This window comes from Halichoeres trimaculatus, unplaced genomic scaffold (assembly GCF_033239565.1).
Source record: "Halichoeres trimaculatus isolate MK-OKI-2021-1 unplaced genomic scaffold, fHalTri1.1 fHalTri1_scaffold_9, whole genome shotgun sequence".
NCBI classification, from domain to species: domain Eukaryota; kingdom Metazoa; phylum Chordata; class Actinopteri; order Labriformes; family Labridae; genus Halichoeres; species Halichoeres trimaculatus.
In genome coordinates this window covers 13129087-13152309 of record NW_027437188.1, presented here as the reverse complement: position 1 = coordinate 13152309, position 23223 = coordinate 13129087, and the positions used below count along the sequence as shown (strand labels likewise).

The window sequence follows — 23223 nt, the reverse complement described above, 5'->3', positions numbered from 1 at the left end:
TTTGTGTCTGATGGTTTGAGTTTAGACTGTTTTACTTCTATACAGTGTAGCGCCCCCTGTGGGAGGATTAAAGCATTACTTCAAAAATCTAATGTTCAGGAGCAGAGACTCAAACCAGGAACCAGCAGTAATTGTGTAATTGTGTGTGTGTGTGTGTGTGTGTGTGTGTGTGTGTGTGTGTGTGTGTGTGTGTGTGTGTGTGTGTGTGTGTGTGTCTGTGAATAAAGTTTTGAGCAGTGGTGGCTGCTGGTCAGTCAAGGAGGGGAGGCTCATTTTTCTCTAGCCTACGTCATAAATTTGTTTATTTCTTCAAACGTAAATTCTATCCTCCATGCCAGCTTGTTAGCAGCTGGAGCTGCTACAGTGGAGAGTTATACTTCAAGATCGCTGACTTGCTCATTTCACTGTCAATCAAAAAGGGATTCAGCCTCAGACAGATCATCCAATCATCATGCAGAAGTCCAGTGTCCAGGCCAGCCCACTGCCTCATAGACCCCCAGAGACGCTCAGCGTCCGAGGGCCGGACAAAGCCCAGTGTTTATCCAATGACCGTCCAGTTTCCACAGTGGAACAACCCACTCTACTTCCCCACTGAAGTCAGAAGACGCTCAGCGTCCGACTGTGTTAAAGAGCTGAGACGCTGTGGGGATGAATGAGAAGGAGGTGGAGCCAGTTACATGTGATAGGTAGCTGATTCTGAACAAAAGATGAAGAAATTCTGGAGCATATTTCGTTAATGAAATGTACACACAGCAGAACATATCATCACTTTTTTGGGGGACATTTTTTAGGGGAAGCTGAGCTTCCTTTGCAGTCTTAGAGCAAACGCCACCGGTTTTGAGAGCTGTCTGTGTGTCCTCTTCTCCTGCACTGCAATAACTGAAATCTCATCAAGTGTTTTTATCTTATTTCGTAAAGTAAAAAATTTCTTATTAAACTCAATTAGCCACATTCAAATGGTCAGTCCAGAAAAATGTCTTGTTTTAAGGTTTTTTTTTGTTTTTGTTTTTTTTTAATTGCTTGTAACAAGTTTTAAAAAATTTACCAATGGAACAAGAAAATTTTGCCAGAAAATTAGCTTAAAACTAGAATAATGTCTTAATACAAGTAACTTTTCTCCTGTTCCATTAGTAGATTTTTTTTAACCCATTACAAGAAATTCAGCCCTCATTTTTGTTTTTAAATAACTTGAAATAAGACAATTTTCTGGACTGGTCAGGTAAATGTGGCTCATACTTAGTCTAATAAGACATTTTCTACTAAAAACAAGACAAAAATACTTGATAAGATATCAATTTTTTCAGTGTGTTAACACTGTTCAGAACATAGACTGTAAAAATGGGCCTCATCTTGCTCGCCCTCGAAGTGAGGTCCCCACAAATACTGCTCCCCCTGGTGGCTGGCTGCAGTATAGGTAAAAAAATCCAGCTCGCCAGCCATTCCAGATGGGCTGTGGTCAAACTTTAAAAAATTAATTCACCTCATAGAAATGTTTCTCACGTTGCTGTGGTGATTTGAAGATGTCATTTGGCTGCCTTGTATTCAAGTTCTCTTTTTCTGAAAAGTTTTGATTTCATTAGTTATAAGAGGTTAAAAACAAGGCTTTACATCATATTTAATGATGATTGATGGCTACTGTTCTTATGTATTTTTCGGGGATTGTGAATACGTCGGGGAGGAGAACCAAGAAGAAATTAGATTCTCAAAAGAAAAAAAAAAATTACTATTTTTGTCATCCGGCTCCACTCAGATTCCTCCAGAATCCCTTACAATCTTTCACAGTCTCTACTGCGCCGCAGTTGAGCAGCCAATGGCTGCGCCTGTGACGGGGGAATTTTGGCTTCAAAACTGTACAATGGTAAATGGCAGAGCCCCGCTGTCCACTCTATGTACAGTCTATGGTTCAGACAGTGCCTCCTGGAGGAAACATTGGACACAACAGCAGCTCCCTCTGCTGGCAGGAAAAGTCATTACAACCAAACAGAGGAGTGGGGTCAGAGGTCAGTCAGTCAACAGCATCTGAATTGAATAAGTTCAGAAGGAAGTTTGTGTGTGTGTGTGTGTGTGTGTGTGTGTGTGTGTGTGTGTGTGTGTGTGTGTGTGTGTGTGTGTGTGTGTGTGTAGGTGGACCAGCAGTCTCGTGTTGTCACATGTGCCTGTAGTAACCCCTCCTCGTGGTGAATGTGTGAGGGGGGAGGCTGGGGCTGGGGGGGAGTGTGTGTGTGGGGGGGGTGAGGTGTGTGTGATTTCTCAGCAGCAGGTGAGCGGGCCAGTGAGCCTCTCACTCCTCAGACTAATGAGAGAGAACGAAGTAGAGCTGCTTCAGTCTGTTTACACCCTCTGTGGGAATCTGGTTTAAACTCGATCCAGTTTATAACTCCAGAAACACATGAGACCAGGACCAGGTGTTAAACCTGGACCAAGTGATCCTCTGAAAACTCATTGTCTCAGTTTGTTATGTTTAGGGCTGTAGACCGCCCAGGGTGCCCATGCTGACCTCAGACCTCTTCTCAGACCTCCACCCACCAGACCTGGACCACAGAGGGATGGAAGAAGAAGAAGAAGATCTGGAGTAACAGGTCAAGGGCCTGATCTGGTCTCCAAACTTCATTCCAGGATTAACCCAGTCCAGCTGTTTGTGTGCTAAGCTAATTGAGGTCAACCACATCAGGTGATAAGAGACACAAAGAAATCATTCTGGATCTGGATCTGAACCCTGCTCCCGATCTTTGACCTTCAGTCTCATGGTTCATCCTCCCTTTGTCCCAAGAGAAGAGTGTGTCTGTGTCTCCTGTTAATGAGTCAACCATTCAGAGGTCACACATTAATGGAGTGTGTGTCAGCTGCTCAAGACAGAAGTCTGCAGAGAAAAATATAAACGCACATTAAAAACACACAGAGGACTTCACTCAGGGTGTTTTATGACAGAGAAACCAGCATCCGAGCATCCAGGAGACCAGCGTCCAAGCGTCCAGGAGTGACCTGCTGCTGTGTTTCAGGGTAAGTTCAGGAGAGTGAATGTTGTTCTATGAGTTTTTATAAAATAAATGAATGAATGAATGAAGCAGACTTAAAGACAGGGACACATGCATTCTGCACACACTGTCACACACACACACACATGCTGCAGCTGCGGGACACCAAGCAGCAACAAGCAGCTCTTTGAATGAGCAGTGACAGGGTGTTGTTCTTCCCCCTCCCTCCCGTGTCTCTGGTCTTCCGGGAACACTAATAGGCTCCATGCAGAGTAATGTGACCGATTGAATCATCCTCGCTGGAGCTGCAGGCTGCAGAGCCCAGCGCGTTCAGTCCGGCTCCACTCCGAGGAAACTTTCCGGGTGACGCGTCCTGTCGGGACTCCTCTGGGACTTTACAGGGACTCTAGCTGCTCTCTTTCCATCCGTCTGGACCCCCTGGATCCCCTCAGCAGACCTCAAACCAGCTCTCGGGTGAAAGGTCAGAGGGCCCCGTTCAGGCCCTGTTCAGGCCCCACTGCAGCGCTTGGTGAGTGTGATGCTGGACAGACTGAGGCCCTCAGCAAAGAGCCGCTGATCGGCTCAGATCTGATCACTGAAACCAAACCTGATCAAACTTTTCAGCTTATTCACTCCACATCAGAGAAAGAATTTACTAAAGACTGTTCATCAGAAAGAAAAGAAGAAGAGAAGAAAGTTTGAGAGGAGACAAGGACGAGTGAAAGTCATCACACAAAGAGGAAGGGGGGGTATCTTTAAAGGGTTAGACTTTAGAGTAAAAAGAGGTAAAACCTGCAGACTGACTGTGACAGGACCCACCTCTGAGTCTGCTCACAGATGCTTTAACTTTGACTTTGGGTTTAGCACGGTTAGCTTAGCACCTTAAAGATGTCTGACGGTCATGCGAAGCTGTCATTTGGAGGAGTTGGTATGAGGGTCCATCAGCCTGAGGTGACAAAACACAAAGTGCTGTTTGTGAGGACGCTTTGTGTCCTTAAATCACAAGTCCAGGAGAGTATGTGGAGAAAACAGAAATCTGAGGAGTTGAAAGTTGAAAGACAGAAAAGAAAATGTCCCAGCTTAAAGTTAGTGAGCAAGAAATCACAAACCTGCTCATGTCAATTCAACAAACAGACCATTATCTAGACTTTCTCTTTGTGAATTTCAGAATCTCTTTTTAAATTAAGTTAAAATTATGTTTAGCAAAAAATAACTTCACTCTGACGCAGACGTTAGTGAAGCCACAGCATCAGCACGCTGCTTTAGCACGCTCAGAGACATAAAGTAGATCAGTAAAGAGAGTTAGTTTAGTGTTTTTAAATCATCTGATGATAATGTGTGTAAAGTCTCTGTCTGCCTAAAGTCCAGCTTAACTTTCTCTGCATAAACATAATGTGTCCCAGACACAGACTGCTCATCCTTAAAAATACCCATGAAGTGTATAAATCATGGTTTTCTAGGTCTCTGCTCACTGATCCTCTGATTCACGGCCGCTGAATAAATCCTGAGGTTAGTAAATGAGGGAGGGAGGACTGAGCAGAGCCCTTCAGAGTCTCACAGAAAGATCCAGAATAAGTAACAGGTTCACACCGGGAGTTAAACAAGCAGTAAACCAACTGTTGAAATACCGGCTTCAGAAACAGTGAGGTGATCTCTGTTCTACACCTGTGTGTGTTTGTTGATCTCCTCAGGTGTTTCCTCTACCTGTCATCTCCTCATTTACCTGGCCACCTGGTGACAGCTGTAATAATGAAGAGCTTTATTATTAGAGCTTTATTATTAGACCCTACGTTTTGTACTTATATAAGAGATCAGAGCCGAACAAAGGACCTGTGGAGTCCTCTCAAGGGCCTCTAAGGGTCCAGAGACTTTACATTAAAAGTAATAACAGTCCTGGATGGTTTTGAGAAGGTCTAAAACAGAAAACGTTTCAGAGTTTTTCTATTCCCTTTTTTTTTGACTTCATGAAAACATTTTGTCAAGTCTTGTGTTAATTTGTTTCAGCCAACCCAAACAACCCCAACATGCATGACTTGTAGAATAGGGGGGCCATACTCTGAAAACCCAGAAAAAGGACCCCCTCCCGGCCTCTTATAGATACAAAAAATACCCCCCAAAATACTCAAAGACAACAAGGTACCCGTATAAATTATGCATTTGTTTAAAACATTCCTTTTCTGTTGAAGTGAACATTTTCTGCAATGTTCACATACAATGCTTAAATGCATTGGAAATGCATGGTTAAATAAAAAGAAAATGACAGGTAGAACATTGCTAAAAATATATATTACTTTTGTGCGAAAATATAAAAGATGCCTCAAAATCTAAGTTAAAGTTTACTGAGATTTTTAATCTTTTAAATAAATAAAGGTTCTGTATTTATGCTTTAGCAACGTAGGCAGTCAGAGCATGTTTTCTGTTTTGATCTGGGAGGGGCAGCCTAGGTGTTACAGGTCATGATGCATGCGGCGTGCATGCTCAACATCTTGACAGGTAGGTACATCAGAATAATGCCAGTGACCCAGTGCAGTACTTTATAATAGATACTAATTATCTGTAGAACAAGATGAGCATTAATGTGACAGACAAAAAGGAGTGCCTGTTCAGGAAAAAGATGACGTCACCCTCCTATAGAACCTGTGAAACCTGTGAAACCTGGATGTACAGATACAGTTATATAAACTTATTCTGCTTATGAAACGTGCTGTCTGTGTACTTTGAGCAGTGTTCAGTGTGGTCAGGTAGTTTAAGTGTTTGTTATTGTGTTCAAACTCAGGAATTAACCCAGGTGAACAGATTTCATGCTAAGCTAAGCTAAGCTAAGCTAAGCTAAGCTAAGCTAAGCTAACCAGCTCCGGATTTTGTGTTGACAATCAGACAAACCCCGGTCATGGTCTGTTTCCTGTCTGAGATCAATATTCAGATAACCAGATAAACGACCTGAGTGTTATCTGTTTCCTTCAAACTCCTCACATAAATCAATTAGCTGATTGATCAGCTGATCTCAGAGCTGCTGTCTCTGATTGGTTCTTACCTCACAGGTGAACACAGGAAGTGTCTGATATTGATCATTAACTCTGAAAGGACCCAAACAGAGTCACATCTCTGGTTCTGTTTGTGTGTTTACACTTTAACTGAATCACTGACTGAAATGGGTTCATTTTTCCACGGTTAAAACTATCGACAGTAGACAGCAAGAAAGAATAAAATATCACGTTTAACAGATTTAATTTTATCTTATAAACAACAAGGAAAAGGTGTTCAAATTAAACATTAAAGGCTGTTTCACTAAACATTAAAAAAGGTAACAAAGCTGATCATGCACAGGGAAAAACATCCTGTTTCAGTATGCCTGTGATATCCATCCTCTGGATGTGACTAAAATCTGAAAACAGATCTGTAAATGTATCTGTAAATGAGTTTTGACCTGTCAGTGAACTCACTGAACAACACAGTGTCTCTCTGTCAGTTCTTAAAGTTATTTTAAAATCTGAACTGAAGCTGCATGATATGAAACGTTTGAGCTCCCTGACACCAGTTTAAGTTTTACAAATTACAGCATGTGATTGTTACTTTGGCAGAGGATATTTCAGCTCATCCAGATTCTCCTGGTTGTGCTTAAACTCCTCTGAAATGATCCTGGATGTATGTTCAGACTGCTGCAGATTGCTGCAGAGCGCTGTGCAGAGTGGTGCGCTCGGTTAAAAGCTCCCTGCAGATGAAAGACACATTCCTGCCCTGCATGAAGCCGTGTTCCTCAGACTGATCCCAGCTGGGACCGGCTCTAATCTCCTGGAAACAATATTGACATAGAAATAGAAACTCTGACAGCCGAGGACAGACTCTGAGGCCGTCAGGACGGAGCGAACATACACCTGCTGATCACACACTGTGCACATGTATGTTCTGTAAGTCACACACATGTGGAGTGAGGGTTTAAAGAGACAAGAACACATTTTGGTCAATGATTGTTCCCTGTTTCAGTCTTCATTAACACCTCAGAGCTTTAGCAACTCACTTGGATCAGTTTGGTAAAACTTTAGGAGTCAATGATTTGTGTGAGAAATCAGAAACTTCTGTCCTCTTTGGTTTGAGACTCCAGGGTTCAGTGTGTGGTCACGTTACACAAAGTTAAATCAGACTCAGTCACTGATCTGAAAATGTTTCCCGGCAGTTTCCTCACATGCAGTCACCTTTCTCTCTGCTGAAGAATGAAACCTCTGTGTTCAATCAATTTTACTGTAGGGCAGCTACCACAGGTTTAAGATGAGACAACTTTATGGATCATCAGACCGTGAATCCAGAGATGGAGTCAGGATTTGTCCTGAACTGTGTACAGAAAACAGGTGAGAAATTTGTGATAAAAGAGTGGGAAACAGGTAGGAGAAAAACAGTTCAAGAACGTGGGAGAAGATAAATTAAAAGGTGAAAACAATAAGTGAGAAATAGATAAGATACAGGTAAAAAAAAAAAAAAAAAAAAAAACAAGTAAGAAACAGGTGATAGAAAGATGAGAAATTGGTGAAAAACAGGCTAAACAACAGGTGAGTACAAAGGTGAGCAAAGGGTGAGAAAAAGGAGACAAACGGGTTAAAAACACATGAAAATAGACGCAAAATATATTTAAAATGTTGAGAAATAGGTGAAAAACAGATGATAGAGGTTGGACAGTTCAGAGTCTTCTTTGTCCTGTCTTTTATATCATGATGCTCCAGATGTTCAATGGGGGACAAGTTAGGACTGCAGCCATATCAGTTCAGTACCTGGACTCTTCTACTACAGAGACATGCTGTTGTAATCCATGCAGACTGTGGTTTGTCGTTGTCTCTCTGAAATCTGTAAAGTCTTGCTGAAGAAGACATTCAGCATTAATGGAGCCTTCACAGATGTGTACCCATGCCGTGGACTCTCCTGATCCCCAGACCACCAGGGATGCTGAGTCCCTCTCTTATATAGAACAGAGGACTCGGTGACCATGGTTTCCAAAAGCTATGTCAGATTCTGGTCCACCAGGCCTCAGGGACAGCTTTTCTGTTTCCAGTTAAATGAGGACTTGAAATGGTTTATAAACCATCAGGTTCTGTTTCTGTCAGCTCTTCAGACAGGATCTGGAGGAGTCAGAATCTGGTCTTTGATGAGTCTGGCGCTATGCTCAGCTGGCCTAGACCTGGAGATTTAAACCAAACCCTCTCTGTGTGTCTCTGTCTTTCAGGATCCTCCCCTCCTTGACTTTCCCTAATCCAGATCCACCTTCAACCATGACGACCAAGTCCACCAGTCTGGTTCTGGGTGGAAAGGCATCCTCCTCCCCTCTTTTATCCTCTCCACCCTGCCAGCGCCTGGTCACCAAAGACGGACACTGTGCCCTCCAGCCTCCCCTGTACCCCACTGGGTCTTGGCGGGGGACCTTAAGCAGAGCCTGGCTGCTGGCCCTGCAGGACCTGTGGGGTCTGTTGGTGGGTCTGCGCTGGAGGTGGGTCCTGCTGGCCTTTTGTGCATCCTTCCTGGCTCACTGGCTTCTGTTTGCCTGCCTCTGGTACCTGCTGGCCCACCTGAACGGAGACTTAGCTGTTCAGGATCACGACGCCCCCCCACAGGGACACGTGGTCTGTGTGAAACACATCACCAGCTTCACTGCTGCCTTCTCCTTCTCCCTGGAGACCCAGCTGACCATTGGATATGGCACAATGTTCCCGAGTGGGGACTGTCCCAGCGCCATCGCTCTGCTGGCTGTGCAGATGCTGCTGGGGCTGATGCTGGAGGCATTCATCACAGGTACGTCTCTCACAAACGAAAACCTCTGCATCACATGTACACCCCTCACACAGTACAGGTTCACCCCTCATGCTCCTATCATTTAGGGCTGTGAAAGGCTCAATGAATGAAACAGAAATAAATGATAAAGTGAGAGCAGCCCAGAGACGTGTCCATGAGATCATCTCGAGTCTTTCCTCATCCAATGATTTCTTTTACCTTTCAGGTGCTTTCGTGGCTAAGATCGCTCGTCCCCAGAAGCGAGCAGGAGCAATCCAGTTCAGTCCCCAGGCCGTTGTCAGCAAACACCAGGGCCAGGCATGCCTCATGATACGTGCCACCAACCTGCAGCAGCGCCCCCTGGTGGACGTGAAGGTGAGTGCTGTGCTCTATGAGGAACACGAAGGCCAGGCCTTGCACCAGACCTCTCTGGACTTCTACCTGGATCACCTGGGCCAGCAGCCTTGTCCCTTCTTCATCTTCCCGCTCACCTTCTACCACCCTCTGGACCGCCGCAGCCCACTGTACCCTGCTCTGTGTGAGGGCGTGTCTAACCACTTCGAGCTGGTGCTCTTCCTGTCTGCTCTGCAGGAGGGAACAGGTGACACCTGCCAGAAGAGGACCTCTTACCTGCGCCAGGAAATCCAGTTTGACCGTCGGTTTGTCCCAGCTTTGGGGCTGGATCCTCGAGGGAGATACGTAGTGAGCACTCAGCACTTTGAAACCACCCACTCCAAAGAACCTTTGAGTAAGGACTGCGTGGTTCAGATCAACGGGGACGGCAGCGACCACATGGAGTAGGGGTTCAGGATGGAGGTGTGGAGGAAATGATCTCAGAGGGTCACTGAGGGGCAGATAGCTTTATAGTGAGGTCCCATGTTTAATCAGAAATCTGAATGTATGTTAAAAATGTTTTATTTGAATTTAAAGCAGATGTGCAGGCTGCTCAGACTCCTTCAGACGCCCCTTTCTTTTTCAGTTTGAGACTTTATGCATTAAAACAATCCACCTCTGACCTCCATCCATCCAAAAACACCATTGTGTTCAAAGAAACCGTGTTCAAGCGTGTTTGTGCCGTTAACCAGCGGCTAATCATGCTAATATCACTGCCTGATTTATTCTGCTGCTCTGAGTCTGTGAACACACAGAGCCAAAGAAAGACTTTACTGTACAACTGATTTCTGTGATTATTATGATTGATCAGATTGATATCACTGCACTGAACCTACTGAGGACACCATGCTTTAGGATAGCATGTGGCTAGCTGCTAGCTACAAGCTGCCACAGCCTGCTAGCCCCCACATGATGCTGAAACCTGGTTTGTGATTGTCAGCCTCTGTAGCTTTCTGTAGTTTCAGAGTTTATAAAAGCTGCTGATAGGTGTTCATCATGTTTAACGCCTACTTGATGCGCCAGTTTCAGTCCCTGTTATCGGTCCACAAAGAGAGGCCTGGGAAACTTCAACATAGAGGCATTAAGATCCAGCTGCTAGCTAGCATTTTGTCTACATTGCTAAACAGGTACACAAGCGCAAAATACAAATTACATTTCCCAAAAATAGTTGGTGTTTGAGCTTGAGTTGGAGGCGCTCGGTAGGTGACTACGCAGGTTAAGCCTCATGCTGTAGCAAACATGCTCACTGAATGGGCAGTTAGCATCATTGAATCAGCCAAAGAAACAAACTGTTAGCTCTGATTCCCAAGTGTCTGTGAACCACTTGTTCTCCAAATATGGTCACTGCAGGCTCCAGGAAACAAACATGGCAACATGCCAACTGATTTATAGAATATGTTGGTGTAAACATGTAGTTCCTTGAGCGTCCACCAGAGTCTGCCTCCAGCAGTGAGTCAGTTCCCAAAGTGTTCTGTGTTGAAATAACCTGCAGTTACCTGAATGTCCACTAGAGTCTGTCTCCTGTTTGGTGCACGGGAGGTCACACCCACGCATCAAATACGCCAGATACATCTGAAGTTCGACTCCATTCCGTTGCATGTTAACTGTGTTTGTCAACTTACACCAGCTGTGTGTTCAGTCCAACAAGCCACATGACTGACAGCTGAGGTCGCAAGGCCAAGGAGTTCCCGCACTTCCCACTCCATTGATAAGTCTCTCTTTATTCATGTTGGGCTGTAAAACCTCAAACCTGCTGACCCCTGGTCTGGCTCTGCTCATTATGTCCGTTTATCGTTGTAGCCAAGCTAAATACAAACTGATTTTGACATTGTTTGTTTTATTTTGAAAGTCACCAAGTGTTTCTTCAGTAGTTTCCAGTCACGACTTCCTGTCCCGCCTGATTTTCCCTACACTTAATTTTTGTGTCACAGCTCCGTGCCCGTCAAAACATTGACTCAGGTGGAAACCTATCTGATCCGCTGCCATGACGGAGCGGAGACGGACTGCAGCTGCATCTGGTGTATTTCAGCTGTAAGACCGCAGACAAAGCCCTGCGGTTCTTAAACTGTGTGGTGTGTGTGTGTGTGTGTGTGTGTGTGTGTGTGTGTGTGTGTGTGTGTGTGTGTGTGTGTGTGTGTGTGTGTGTGTGTGTGTGTGTGTGTGTGCGTGTGTGTGTGCGTGTGTCCCTGTTAAAAGGGCATTCTTTTTTCTGGTTTCTTCAATGACGTAAAGACACAGATCACAGAGCTGTAACAGAGCAAAGCTGCTGTAAGGTTTATATCTGAATACAGACTCTCCTCTCTGATGGGCCGGCCTGTGCGGATCAGTCCTGTGTGGATCAGTCCTGTGTGGATCAGTAGATGGATCAGTACTTATTGATTGATTAATGAATGTATCTCTAATTAAAGCCTGAATCAGTAAGAGGAGCAGAGATGAGTGTAAATGTGTGATCTGATTAACATCAGTAGAATCTTTAGAGATGTGTGTGTTTGGAGTTTTTATGATGACGTTTGATTTAATGCTGTTGATATGAAGACAATCACTGAGTGTTATCTTTGAACCAATCAGACCAAGAGAGGAAATGTTCCTGATGTGATTTGAGCAGTGAGATGTCTCACATGTACAGTGTACATTACATGAAATAAATATTTTCTAAACAAGCCACAAACACAGACTCCATGGACTCTACCTCTGACACGTTTCATTACACCTGTGCTCTGAGAGAAGGAGGAAGGAGGAGGCTGCCCCCTGCTGGTGTAAAGCAGTAAAACCCCTGTGTGACTTTTGAGAAGTTTCAAAGTGATCTTGTAAAAATCTTTCTAGATATACGCCCAATTATAATCCACACTTTAAAATGTGTGGATTAGACTCTAAAACACACACAGATCTCTGAGTAAACTTAGACCTTGAAAGCAAAGAGGACAGGTCTTATGTTTGAGGGTCATGCCTGCTCTGATCGTCCTCAATGAGAGAAACAAACAGATTTATTGTTGTTGAACATAAAGTTTAATTTCTTTATTGCATCAAGTCAAACATTTCCATCCTGACAGAGTTTATAACAACACGATATCTTTACAAGTGCCCAAAAATATACTTCAATGACTTTCAAATATATTTGGCAACTTATAGTTCTCTGCTAAAACAAATAACAATATATACCATTTATTTCTGCAAAAATACATCGTCCGTTTCACGACAAATACCAAAGGAGTTATGTTTCATACCTACAGTAGATTAGTTATATGACATCTGGTACATGCTACAGCTCAACACATGAGGAAACAGAGCCAGGTGAGCACGGAGCCAGGTGAACACAGGGCCAGGTGAACACAGGGCCAGGTATAATCGGAGCTGAACCAGGTCAGAGGTCAGCACACTCACATGTTTCTGCTCGTTTCTTTTTATATTATTCCACCATGCTTTATGTTTCACTTCTTTAAACTTCTATTTTTTAAACTTATTAAGTTAATTTTTTATTCTTAATTTTAATTAAATCTCCAGACAAGCTCATGTGGACCAGAAGGAGGACACGTGAGAAGACAGATGAGAGGACAGGTGAAAGGATGAAGCAGTTTGAGGACATCACATTGATTTCAGGGTTTTGTTCTGTGGACTTGAGTCTGACAGGGATTCACAGTAATGATTAGAAAATAAAAGCACCCACAGTGAGGGTAAAGGTTAACGACTGAGGACAGGTGACCTCGCTGTCCTCAGGCTCTGTTTGGACCCACAGAGGTGTAGACTGGACTCTGATCTGGACTCTGACAGGGGGATTAGAAAGCTACACATCCTACTGTGAGAGTCTGAACATCAGGCTCTATTTTCTGTCACAGTGTGTGCTCCTTCAAATAAAGTGTCTGCTGAGTGAAAAGAAGCACGAGCTGAGCATAGATTTAGTGTTTGGGATAAAAACAGAGGTTAAAGAGAAGACACTGAGACACAGACACAAGGATCCAGACCTGGAACCAGAGCTGTGACGATGATGTTGATAATGACGATGATGATGAAAAGGACAGGAACAGGTGATCTTTGACCCACTGGAGTCAACAGGCTGTTTAAAGACGAGACAAGGATTTATCTAGTACAACATCCTGAGACATTGAATCTGCAGAGAGCTCCAGACTGAGATCAGACCCCCTTCTGATATTTATCTCCACACTTTCCTGACTCATCGTGCTCAGCTTGGGTCAGCTGATTCTCACTTTCTGTTCCTATCCCTCGTCAGATCAGTGAAATAATTCAGAGTTGATCTGACCCCGAGGTTTACTGATGATATTAATAACTGTTATTCTGTTAACCAGCCAGCAGCAGGGGGCTCTGCTTTTTCAGTCTAACATGTTGATATAGTATGTCTAAGCTACAGGAAACACTGTTACTGCATGCTCTGAATAAAACAGAATATTACACAAATTCCCAAAACGATGTCAAACCCTAAAAAACAACAGCAACATCAAAAAAACAGCGTAAACACACGAGCATGGCGTCCATCTGTAATCTGTGGCGGTTCATTCAGTCTGCTCGTTTAAAGGACTCGTATTTAAAGAAACATGTTCATGAGTTTCTTTCTGAGAGTGAGACCAGACGGTATGTGAAGGACTAGATGTAATTAGCCTAGCTTGGCAAAAAGAGTGAGTAAGTAGCTAGCAGTAAAAAAAAATTGCCAACATCTTCTCTAGCTTACGGATAATTCATTTTCAAAAGTGATTATAGAAAGTCAGAGCAGATTTTGAAAGCACAAAAAAAAACTTAGCTAGCGAACTGTTTCCATTTGCTGTTAGTCTTCAAGCTAAGCTAGGCTATGTTCTAACTCTTAGTTGAATGAAAGGTCAATGGGCTATCATCCTGTATCAGAGGGTCTTGTTTTTGTCCACTGGTCTCCGTCTTAGAACCTTTCACACAAGTTCTGCACTGCTGAGAATTCAGACATTTTCCTGTGACAGGGTAAACCTGAAAAGTCAAAACAGGACTCAAACATCCTGAGATTATCAGGGGTTCATATGTAAAAGGAGGCCTGTGATTGGCTGTCAGACTGAGCCAATCAGAGAGGAGAGCCAGCCAACAACAGATTCTCTCTTCCACATGCAAAACGCAGCTTTTGGGAGACATCAAATACTGCTTCTTCACCACAAACCCTGTTGTCTGGTTTCCCTTTTAAAACTCTTTCGAAGACTATTGGCACCTGCCAGTGTGGAGCAGATCCTCTCTGTGTGGTGCGTTCAAGTGCCTTCTGGTAATTTAGGCGAAAGGCTGGGAAACAGTCAGCCTTTGTTTCGGCTTCCTCTTTCAAGTTGGGTTAATATTTTTGAGGTTTAACTCACACACACACACACACTCATGAGATCAGTCTTTTCATCTCAGTCTCAGAAAGAATGCGCGTAAACTTCTCCTTAAAAGTCCAGATTCTGAAACTCGTCAATTCGTAGTTAATCTGAGGATTTCAGTCTAAAAATAAAAATGCTGAATGACCCTTTAGAGGCTCTGATCCTCAGCAAGAGCTGGTTTAGACCTGCAGCTGGAGATGGACACAGTTTGATCCACCTGAGAGTCAGAGTGGGAGGAGCTTAAGGCTTCAAACTGTGATACTAAAACTTATCGTTACAAAGCTGCTCCTGTTTCTAACTCGTGGTGGTCACATTGTAGAGGACAGGCTGATTAATGGATCACAGAGACACGCCGTGAGGCGGGAACACAGCAACAAACGACGTTAAAACTTCACAAACATTTCCCTTGTAATGAAAACTTCCAGTTCTTCACAGACAAACACGAAACAAAGCTCTGTGAGGGTTTATGGATCTAAATGTGCTCTTCTTACCACCGCACATTAACAGGCGTGTGTGTGTGTTTACCTTAGTGTGTGTGCAGCAGAACACTGGGAATGAATGAGCTTTGTGTATGTGTATGTGTGTGTGTGTGTGTGTGTGTGTGTGTGTGTGCGTGTGTGTTTATGAATGTGTTCTTCTATAATCTCTATCGGAGTCATAAAGTGCCAGATTGTGAGTGTTTCGGTTAAATAAAGTGAAGCTAGTTTGATCCTCTCTGACTCTGAGCACTCGCATTAGGACTCCTCAGACGGTCACGAGCAGAACGTGGACTGCAGTTGCTTGAACGCAGCCTGTCTCTGTTTCTTCTCCACCTCTTGTCGCTTGCGTTCCTCCTTCTCCTCACGGATCTCCGCCTCAAACTTGCTGCCCTGAGACGCCACCTTCATCTGAGGAGACACAGCCATGCGCACAACAAAGTTCCTTTAAAAATCAGCTGTTTAAACCTCGCTGCTTAAAAAAAAAAAAACATGAAACAGAGACAGAACATGCAGTAAAGATAAACTATGTGTGGGCAGGTTTCATATTAACAAACTCTGGTTTCTCTCTGCTTCATCTCTTCATTACAAAAACACTAAAGTAAGCTGTAACACTTTGCACCAACCACCAGGGGGCAGTCACATTGTCTCTACAGGAAGCTGTAATTCTCTATTTTTTCTTCTCCCCAAGTTTTAAAGTGAAAAATCTAAAAGTAATAGTAGTAAAAGTACGAAATCACCAAGAATTCAAAGTTTAATAAACTGAGCTCAGTTTTCTGAGAGCTGAGTGCTTGTGGTTTGCTCAGACTCTAACATTTATACAGCTTGGGACTTAAAAACAGCCAAAGAGATGATCCTTAAAAAAAATGCTAAGGAAAGAGCTAGACTTCATATCCTCTCATAAATCTGTGAATAAATAAACCTTATAATTCACATATGAGATCTGTGTGTCATTCAGTTACCTTTGCTTCAAAGAAGTCTTTGGCCCCCATCACTCCCTCTGTGGACACGTTAATCTCAGAAAGACGAGCCAGGGCCATCAGCCCACTCTCCTCCTGCAGCTCCCCGGCTGCTGCTCGCCTGAAGATCAGCAGGAACTGAAGAACCACAGGTCAGAGAGAGACTTAGATCTCCACAGACTGTACACCTCACTGTCATCATCACTGACAAAAAGGGTCAAACAAAGCCTCAATAAATGTCTCTCAGCTGCTGTCACCATCTTGCAGCAGGTAAACTGTCCGATCCTGATCCCTGATGGATCAAAGTGGGCCACTAACAGTTCTGGTCTCACCTCTCTGAAGCTGAGCTTCCCATCGAAGTCTTCGTCCACCTCTTTGATCATGTTCTTCAGACCTAGGTGAGTCTGAGGAGCCCCCAGCTTCTCCATCATCAGCTTCAGCTCCATCAGGTCGATGAATCCGTCCTTACCTGTGTCGTACCTGTGAGACAGGGACACATGAACACACAGAGTTATAAAAGAGGACAGCAGATGTTTAGATGTGTGGTTCTATCCCAGCAGAGAAAACATGACGACGAACATCCTGGCATTACTCCTGACTGTGACTCTGCTTCTTCAGCGCTCTCTAGTGGAGAAAACATCCTGAGCTGTCCAAGCAGAGGAGAAAATGAGACAAACTCCACAAACAAGACGGGAAGATGAGTCTTCCTCAGAGGCACACATGTTCAAAAACTGGAAAAGTGTCCTAAGACATCAGTTTCTGTACCAGAGCCCTGTTTTCACCAAATGGTTCAGTTCAGTTTGTCTCGGCATGGCACACATTTTACGTGTTTCCACTGACTAAACCCCGGAATAGATATCCATAAACCGAGACCAGCCGTCCCACTTTTTGGGAACTTTCCGCCGTAGGGGTGGCAGACTAAACCGATCCGATCCCAGAAGGTGGTGGTACAACACTGCAGTCCGTTGATTGGTCGAAAGAACAACAACTGTATTTCTGTATTTCTCCTCATGCCATACAGTCTTCTCTGAAACAAAGCTTGATTGTGCTTTGTAAGATGGAGTCACATGCCAATCACAAAGGAGGGAAATTGCCGGATGTTTCCTATAGCTGCTCTTAGTTTACTGTCGTGTTTTCCTCCTTCGTTGGATTAATTAGCAGGGGAACACTGTGTCGTGCTGCTATGGAGCCACGCTGTTATTTACTGATGCAGCTATCGGCATCTGGCTTACACACCGCCCACTACGAAGGGGCACGGTTGGCTGTGGAAACATAACCAGGACCAGGCTTAACCAAGCCAACCCGTACCGAACTGTACTGATCTAAAACGGACTGCTTGGTGGAAACAGGGCTTCTGTGTCCTCAGTGTAGAGGTCTGGTACTGAGCCATGTAGGGTCCACTTTAAGAGGATTAGATAGAAATAAATACTCTGTGAGACCCTTTATAACAAACACAGCATTAGAGAGTCCTTTGTGGAGGTCCGCTGTGACAGGAGCGTGTAATCAGAGGAGAAAACCTGAAAGTGTTGGAGATTCAGCCTGTGCAGTTTGAAACAGATTCAATGAGCTCAGAGCGGAGGAAAACAAGATCACCTCAGGTTCAAACTGAACTTTATAAAGAGAAATAACACTGGAGAAGTGTTGGATTAAGTTTCCTCACTGACGCCTTCATGATATGTGATGAAGAGTGACCTAGTGAGGAAGACTACCTGACAGAAACTTCACCTGCAGCTCTGAGTCAGTCTCACAGTCTCACCTCAGTCACGTCTGGATGTGAGAGACTCTGTTATCAGCTGCAGGCTGCTGTCAGATACAAGCAGTATTTATAGAGGCTGTGTGTGTGTGTGAACGTGTGTGTGTGTGTGTGTGTGTGTGTGTGTGTGTGTGTGTGTGTGTGTGTGTGTGTGTGTGTGTGTGAGCTGACCTCACAGCGAGGCTAATCTCTGGAGGCAGGAGAGCCGCTCTTTGTTTCAGAGAAGATTGTTTAAAGGCCGTGAAACCAGCTCGGATTTCAGACCCTGAGGAACAAAAGTCCCACAGAGAGAAACCTCGAGGTTTATTTCACCTGACTGTGATCCCTGTTCCTCATTCTGACCTCTAAAATCCTCATGGCGACCTCCTGTGAACACCTGAACCTCTGGATGAGTCCCCCCTGGCACAGAGATCAGCCTGATGTGACTGAATGCTGCATCTGAAGTCTGGATACAAACCAGAACTGGATCTGCAGTCTGCAGCTTCACAGAGCCTCAGTGAGTCACAGGGTGTGAGCTGTTGAAGCATTACAGGAGGAACAAGAAGACGCCCATGAGACTTCAACTGTACGTTTCCATGTGAGCAGATGTTTCTGATCTGTTGATGTGAGATTATCTTTGGCTCTAATCTCAGGTTGAAGGTAACCTCTGCTCACCTGATGAGACAAACAGAGGATCCTGCAGCGTCACACAGAGCTGCTGTGATCAGATTGAACGATGAAGCTGTTGAGTGCTATCAGAGTTTAATCATCCTGCTGTCCTCACCGTCCCTGCTCAGATCCTGTCCTAATGCTAATCCAATACTCAAGAGTTAGTCAGCATCTTCACCCACAGCATCAGCCTGCAGCAGCAGCAGCAGCTAACAGGAAGCCTCCATCAGTTTACACATGGACATCGTTCTTTTTAAATAGTACAACAGGAGTAAATCTCAGCTCAGAGGTCAGATCACGTCAGGGAGCAGCAGATCTTCAGTCTCTTCGAGTCCTGAGGCCGGTCTGAGAGCAGAATACAGAGCGAGTGTTTCCCCTCTTTCAGCTGATTGTGATTCTTTCATTCAGACTGACTGTAACCAGGGTTTAGCCTTCATTAGCATACGGCCCGCTTAAATAAAAGGAGAGTAAAGGGAGGGGGTTCCTCTCCTGGCACGGCATCCTGTCCTGGAGCACAAAGCGGCCTGGACTGGTTTGGCTCTTCGTTGTGGGAGTGCAGGAATGCCAGAGGCTGCAGAGGGGAGCGCTTCCATCTGACCACGAGCACCTCACGCAGCACCAACCGAAAAACACTCACTTCTACTATCAGGTCACATGACGTGTTTCAGATGCTTCATTTCCTGTTTAAATATTTTATGAGACGGAGAAACGAAATAAACTTAAAAGAGAGCTCAGTGTTTACACCAGCTTTAAACAAACAGAGCTCATATAATAACCGCTGACCTCATGTCAGCATGCTAAACTTAAGTTCAGAGACCTTTTCAGACTAACATCATGTTTTGAGCCAGACATGTTTATTTCTGCTGTAGAGATTGCTTTTTTGAGTGGGTGTGTATGAGGTGTCTACTGTTTCTGCAGACAGCCTCTAGTGGACACTCCAGGCACCGCAGTTTGTAAAACTTCAATATTAGCTTCATTATTTGTAGTCAGAGTTTGTAACAAAACACAAATTCGTAATGTAAACAGAAAGACACACACTCGCTTGTGAAGGAGCAGAGATTTCAAAGGTTTGATTCAAGATTTTACTCTATGATCAGAATTTACCGGTTTGTTGTGATGTGTTTAGTTCCCCAGAATTTTGCCACTTTACAGCCTCAAATACACACACACACACACACACACACACACACACACACACACACACACACACACACACACACACACACACACACACACTCACACAGTTCAGTCTTGCTCATACAGCAGTTTGTAAGATCATGAGCTCGCTCTGCTTGTTTCTGAAGCACAAAGTAGTTAAAACCAGAGAAATGTGACAGTGGTGTGTGTGTGTGTGTGTGTGTGTGTGTGTGTGTGTGTGTGTGTGTGTGTGTGTGTGTGTGTGTGTGTGTGTGTGTGTGTGTGTGTGCGTGTGTGAGTGTGTGTTTGAGAGTGTAGGGGGAGTAAAGGAATGTGTGATATCTGTGTGTGTTTCCCTGACAAAACTGGGACTTGAATGTTGAGGTCACAGTATTTTGAAACCAGTGATTACTGGAGGACGCGTTTTTATGAGACGCCCTGAGCTGAAACTAACTTCAGACAGGCTAGGAGTGAAGTAAGTGTGTTGTTGGATGTTGGACAGACAGATTGAAAGTGAAGCTAGACTGTTGTTGAATGTTGGACAGTTTCAGTGCAGTTAGTTTTTTGTTGGATGATGCCAGACGGGCTGAGAATTAAGTTAGTTTGTTGTTTTGTTGGACAGACAGGCTGAGAGTGAAGCTAGACTGTTGTTGGATGTTGGGACTGACAGATTTAGTGAAGGTCATTTCTTGTTGGATGTTGGACAGAAAGGCTGGGAATGAAGTTAGCTTGTTGTTGGATGTTGGACAGACTGGCTGAGAATTAAGTTGCTTTGTTGTTGGATGTTGGACGTACAGGCTGAGTGCGAAGCTAGACTGTTGTTGGATGTTGGACAGAAAGGCTGAGAGTAGAGTTAGTTTGTTGTGTTGTTGGACAGACAGGCTGAGAGTGAAGCTAGACTGTTGTTGGATGTTGGGACTAACAGATTTTAATGAAGTTCATTTCTTGTTGGATGTTGTCAGACTGGCTGAGAGTGGGGTTAGTGTGAAACTGTTTGGAGTTTATTCAGGTGCTGTAGAGGCAGAGGTTGGCTCTCTGGATCAGTTTTGGACTCTGCTGTTGAACTCCTCTTAAATCCGTGAGCTCAAATCATTAAGAGATTTGGAGCTTCATCTGACCTGATGCCACGTTGCCTCAAACCGTCCGGACTGAGCCTCATTGTTCAGCAGCTTCTTGTTAATTATAGATGCCGGAGCTTTTGGCAAGAGGGGACTCTCTCCCTCTCTCTTATATTCTTCTCCATCTCCCCACATTACCAGCATTCAGCTCAGCTCAGCCAGAAGAGCTTTTTGACCTGTTTCCAGTCTGCACCAAAAGATGCTCCTGCTCCTCAAAACCTCAACATTTCCTCTGACATCAGTCAGGAAACAGGGCCAAACTGAGAGGCTCCAAACCCGCTCCCTCTGATTAAAATTCTCCGTCGATTAGAGCCTGATAAAAGCTGTAATGTGAAATATGCCTGTAAGCCCACAGCACTCTGAGAGGAGGGAAAGTGGGTCAGCAGGCGGTGGATGCCCCCCGGGAATGTGGACTGTGTGAATGGGATCAGAGCAGAAACAGAAGACTAAAGAGATCTGAGACAGACGTGAGTGAACGTCCTGAAGGACAAAAAGGTTTGGAGAGTTAGAAAACCAACTGCTGAGTGCAAACGCAGAGACTAAACTCTGCTTCAGCACAGCCACACCACATTTCATCAAATCCACACAATGAGCACAGTGTCAGCACTCAGCAGCCTCCATCATCTGACTCACCACAGCCCACAGCTGACAGAGCAAAGGTCACAGGTCACAGAGACTGAGGAGAGGGACATCTCAGCCTGATCAGAGGAGCAAACAAACGCTTACACAACATCTGACCCTTTGAGAGAAACAAAGACAAGACGTTCAGGTCAATCAGCAATCAGAGGTCACAACACCTGCAGTTCCCTGAGTGTCCACTGGAGCCTGTCTCCAGTAATGAGTCAGTCCCCATAGAGCGCCACATTAAAATGAACTGCAGTTCCCTTAGAGTCCACTAGAGTCTGTTTCCAGCAGCTGTCATAAATAAATAACACCTGTAAGGCCAGCACTGTCGGTTAACTTCTTAGCCAGCTAACAGACTGTTAGGATGTGCTAGCTTTGCATTAGCTACCAGATTAGCTCCGCCCTCTCACCCATATATGGTTACTCTATATGAAGGATGGTTTGTTGCCTCAGGGACAGATTGCTGAGCTGATTTGGATCAGTAATTTCCGGCCAAAGGAAGAAGATGAGCTCAAATAAACATTTATGTCAGCAGTCATTGTTTTTTCTTTATTAAAATCTGAAACTGACAGGAAGCAGAGTTTATTTTATAAACAGTCAGGGTCATTTTCTCTGAGAATGAGGAGGTCAAAGGGCAGTAAAGAGAGTCACATAAAGATGAGTACCAAACACAAATCTGATGCTTGTCAGTGCTTCAGAAATAAAACACAACATTTTACTCTTGTGGTCAAATCTGTTCCTGTGTTCAGAATGAATGAGATCAGTAATGTTGGCTGTTCGCTGCTGAACATGTCAGCGCTGACTGATCAACCTGATGCTAAACAACTACACAATCTATTGTTTATAATTCTTTAAACACATTTCATATATATATATATATATATATATATATATATATATATATATATATATATATATATATATATATATATACTCTATGTAATAAACAGTTATTTTTAAATTACATCAACAATTCATGCTTTCATCCTGAGAGACGTGTGCCTGAGAGCAAGCACGGGTCTGTGATCACGACACCGCAGCAGAATCAGCGCACACAGGCCCTGCAGTGACTCAGTGTGTGTGTGTGTGTGTGTGTGTGTGTGTGTGTGTGTGTGTGTGTGTGTGTGTGTGTGTGTGTGTGTGTGTGTGACACACACTCACTGACACACACAGCTTTCACCTGGAGGCTTCACGTCAGCAGCAGCAGTTTAATCTCATCAAGAGCTTCTGACCCTGCATGTTCATTCAGAGTAAATCCCGCCCGACCCGTAAACACCGTAACTACACGCGTAATAACGCACCAACACAGGACGCGACATGCGCGCTCTTACCGCTTGAACATCGCCTCCATGTCTTTGATCTGTTTGCGGGAGAACTCCTTGAATTCGGTGTAGGGGTTGAACACGCGGGTCGGTCGTGGAGCGGCGTTGCCCTGGTTGATGTCCAGTCTGCGGTTCAGTTTGGCGGACAGCTCGGAGGCTGACTCCCCGCTGGCAGCATCGGGCTCCTGCGGTCTGGCTCGCTGCGGGCTATGTGCGGTCTCCGGCTCCGGCCCGGGTCCTGGTCCCGGACCCGCAGCCTCCTGCGTCACGACCAGCCGCGACTGCAGCTTCCGAGCGAGCTCATCTGAAGCCATGCTGAGGATCCTCCGCTGCGGCTGCTGCTGAGGCTGTGCGGGAGAATGGAGGCTGTGCGGGGGAATGGAGGCTGACCGCAGCTTCAAGTACCACTGACTACCCGCCTGCGTGAGTCGTCACTGCGTCACTCCGACTGCGTCATCTGTCACTCCGCCTGCAAGACTGAGCTTCCGGTTCACTTTTAGGAATAAAACAAAAGTGGTAATTTTCAAGTTATTTCCGGAAGCTTATCAGAGCCAAGCAAATTGAATGAATAGAATTGAGGTAACTCCCTCAAACCGTTCAGGAAAAGTCTAAATGCCCAACATTCAATGTTTATTTTAATACTGAATGTGAAGTTAAAAATTCAAAAAGAAAATAAGCATTTTAGAAAATAAATAATGTAGGAATAAAAAAAGACAAACATACATTGATGCTTAAACTTAGAA

At 44.5% G+C, this 23223-nt stretch overlaps 2 protein-coding genes across 2 annotated transcripts; one reads left to right on the top strand and one right to left on the bottom strand.

Moving 5' to 3' along the window:
* Nucleotides 1-3264: 3264 nt before the first annotated feature.
* Nucleotides 3265-11781, top strand: kcnj13 (potassium inwardly rectifying channel subfamily J member 13). The gene is made up of 3 exons (XM_074679696.1): nucleotides 3265-3504; nucleotides 8188-8750; nucleotides 8956-11781. The coding sequence occupies exons 2-3, from the start codon at nucleotides 8234-8236 to the stop codon at nucleotides 9528-9530; spliced, it is 1092 nt and encodes a 363-aa protein (XP_074535797.1). The 5' UTR covers nucleotides 3265-3504; nucleotides 8188-8233; the 3' UTR covers nucleotides 9531-11781.
* Nucleotides 11782-12132: 351 nt separating this feature from the next.
* Nucleotides 12133-22912, bottom strand: efhd1 (EF-hand domain family, member D1). Its single transcript, XM_074680336.1, has 4 exons — nucleotides 22490-22912; nucleotides 16211-16358; nucleotides 15882-16016; nucleotides 12133-15330 (listed from the first exon to the last, which is right to left on the bottom strand). Exons 1-4 carry the CDS (start codon nucleotides 22792-22794, stop codon nucleotides 15196-15198), a joined length of 723 nt encoding a protein of 240 aa, XP_074536437.1. The 5' UTR covers nucleotides 22795-22912; the 3' UTR covers nucleotides 12133-15195.
* Nucleotides 22913-23223: the final 311 nt, after the last annotated feature.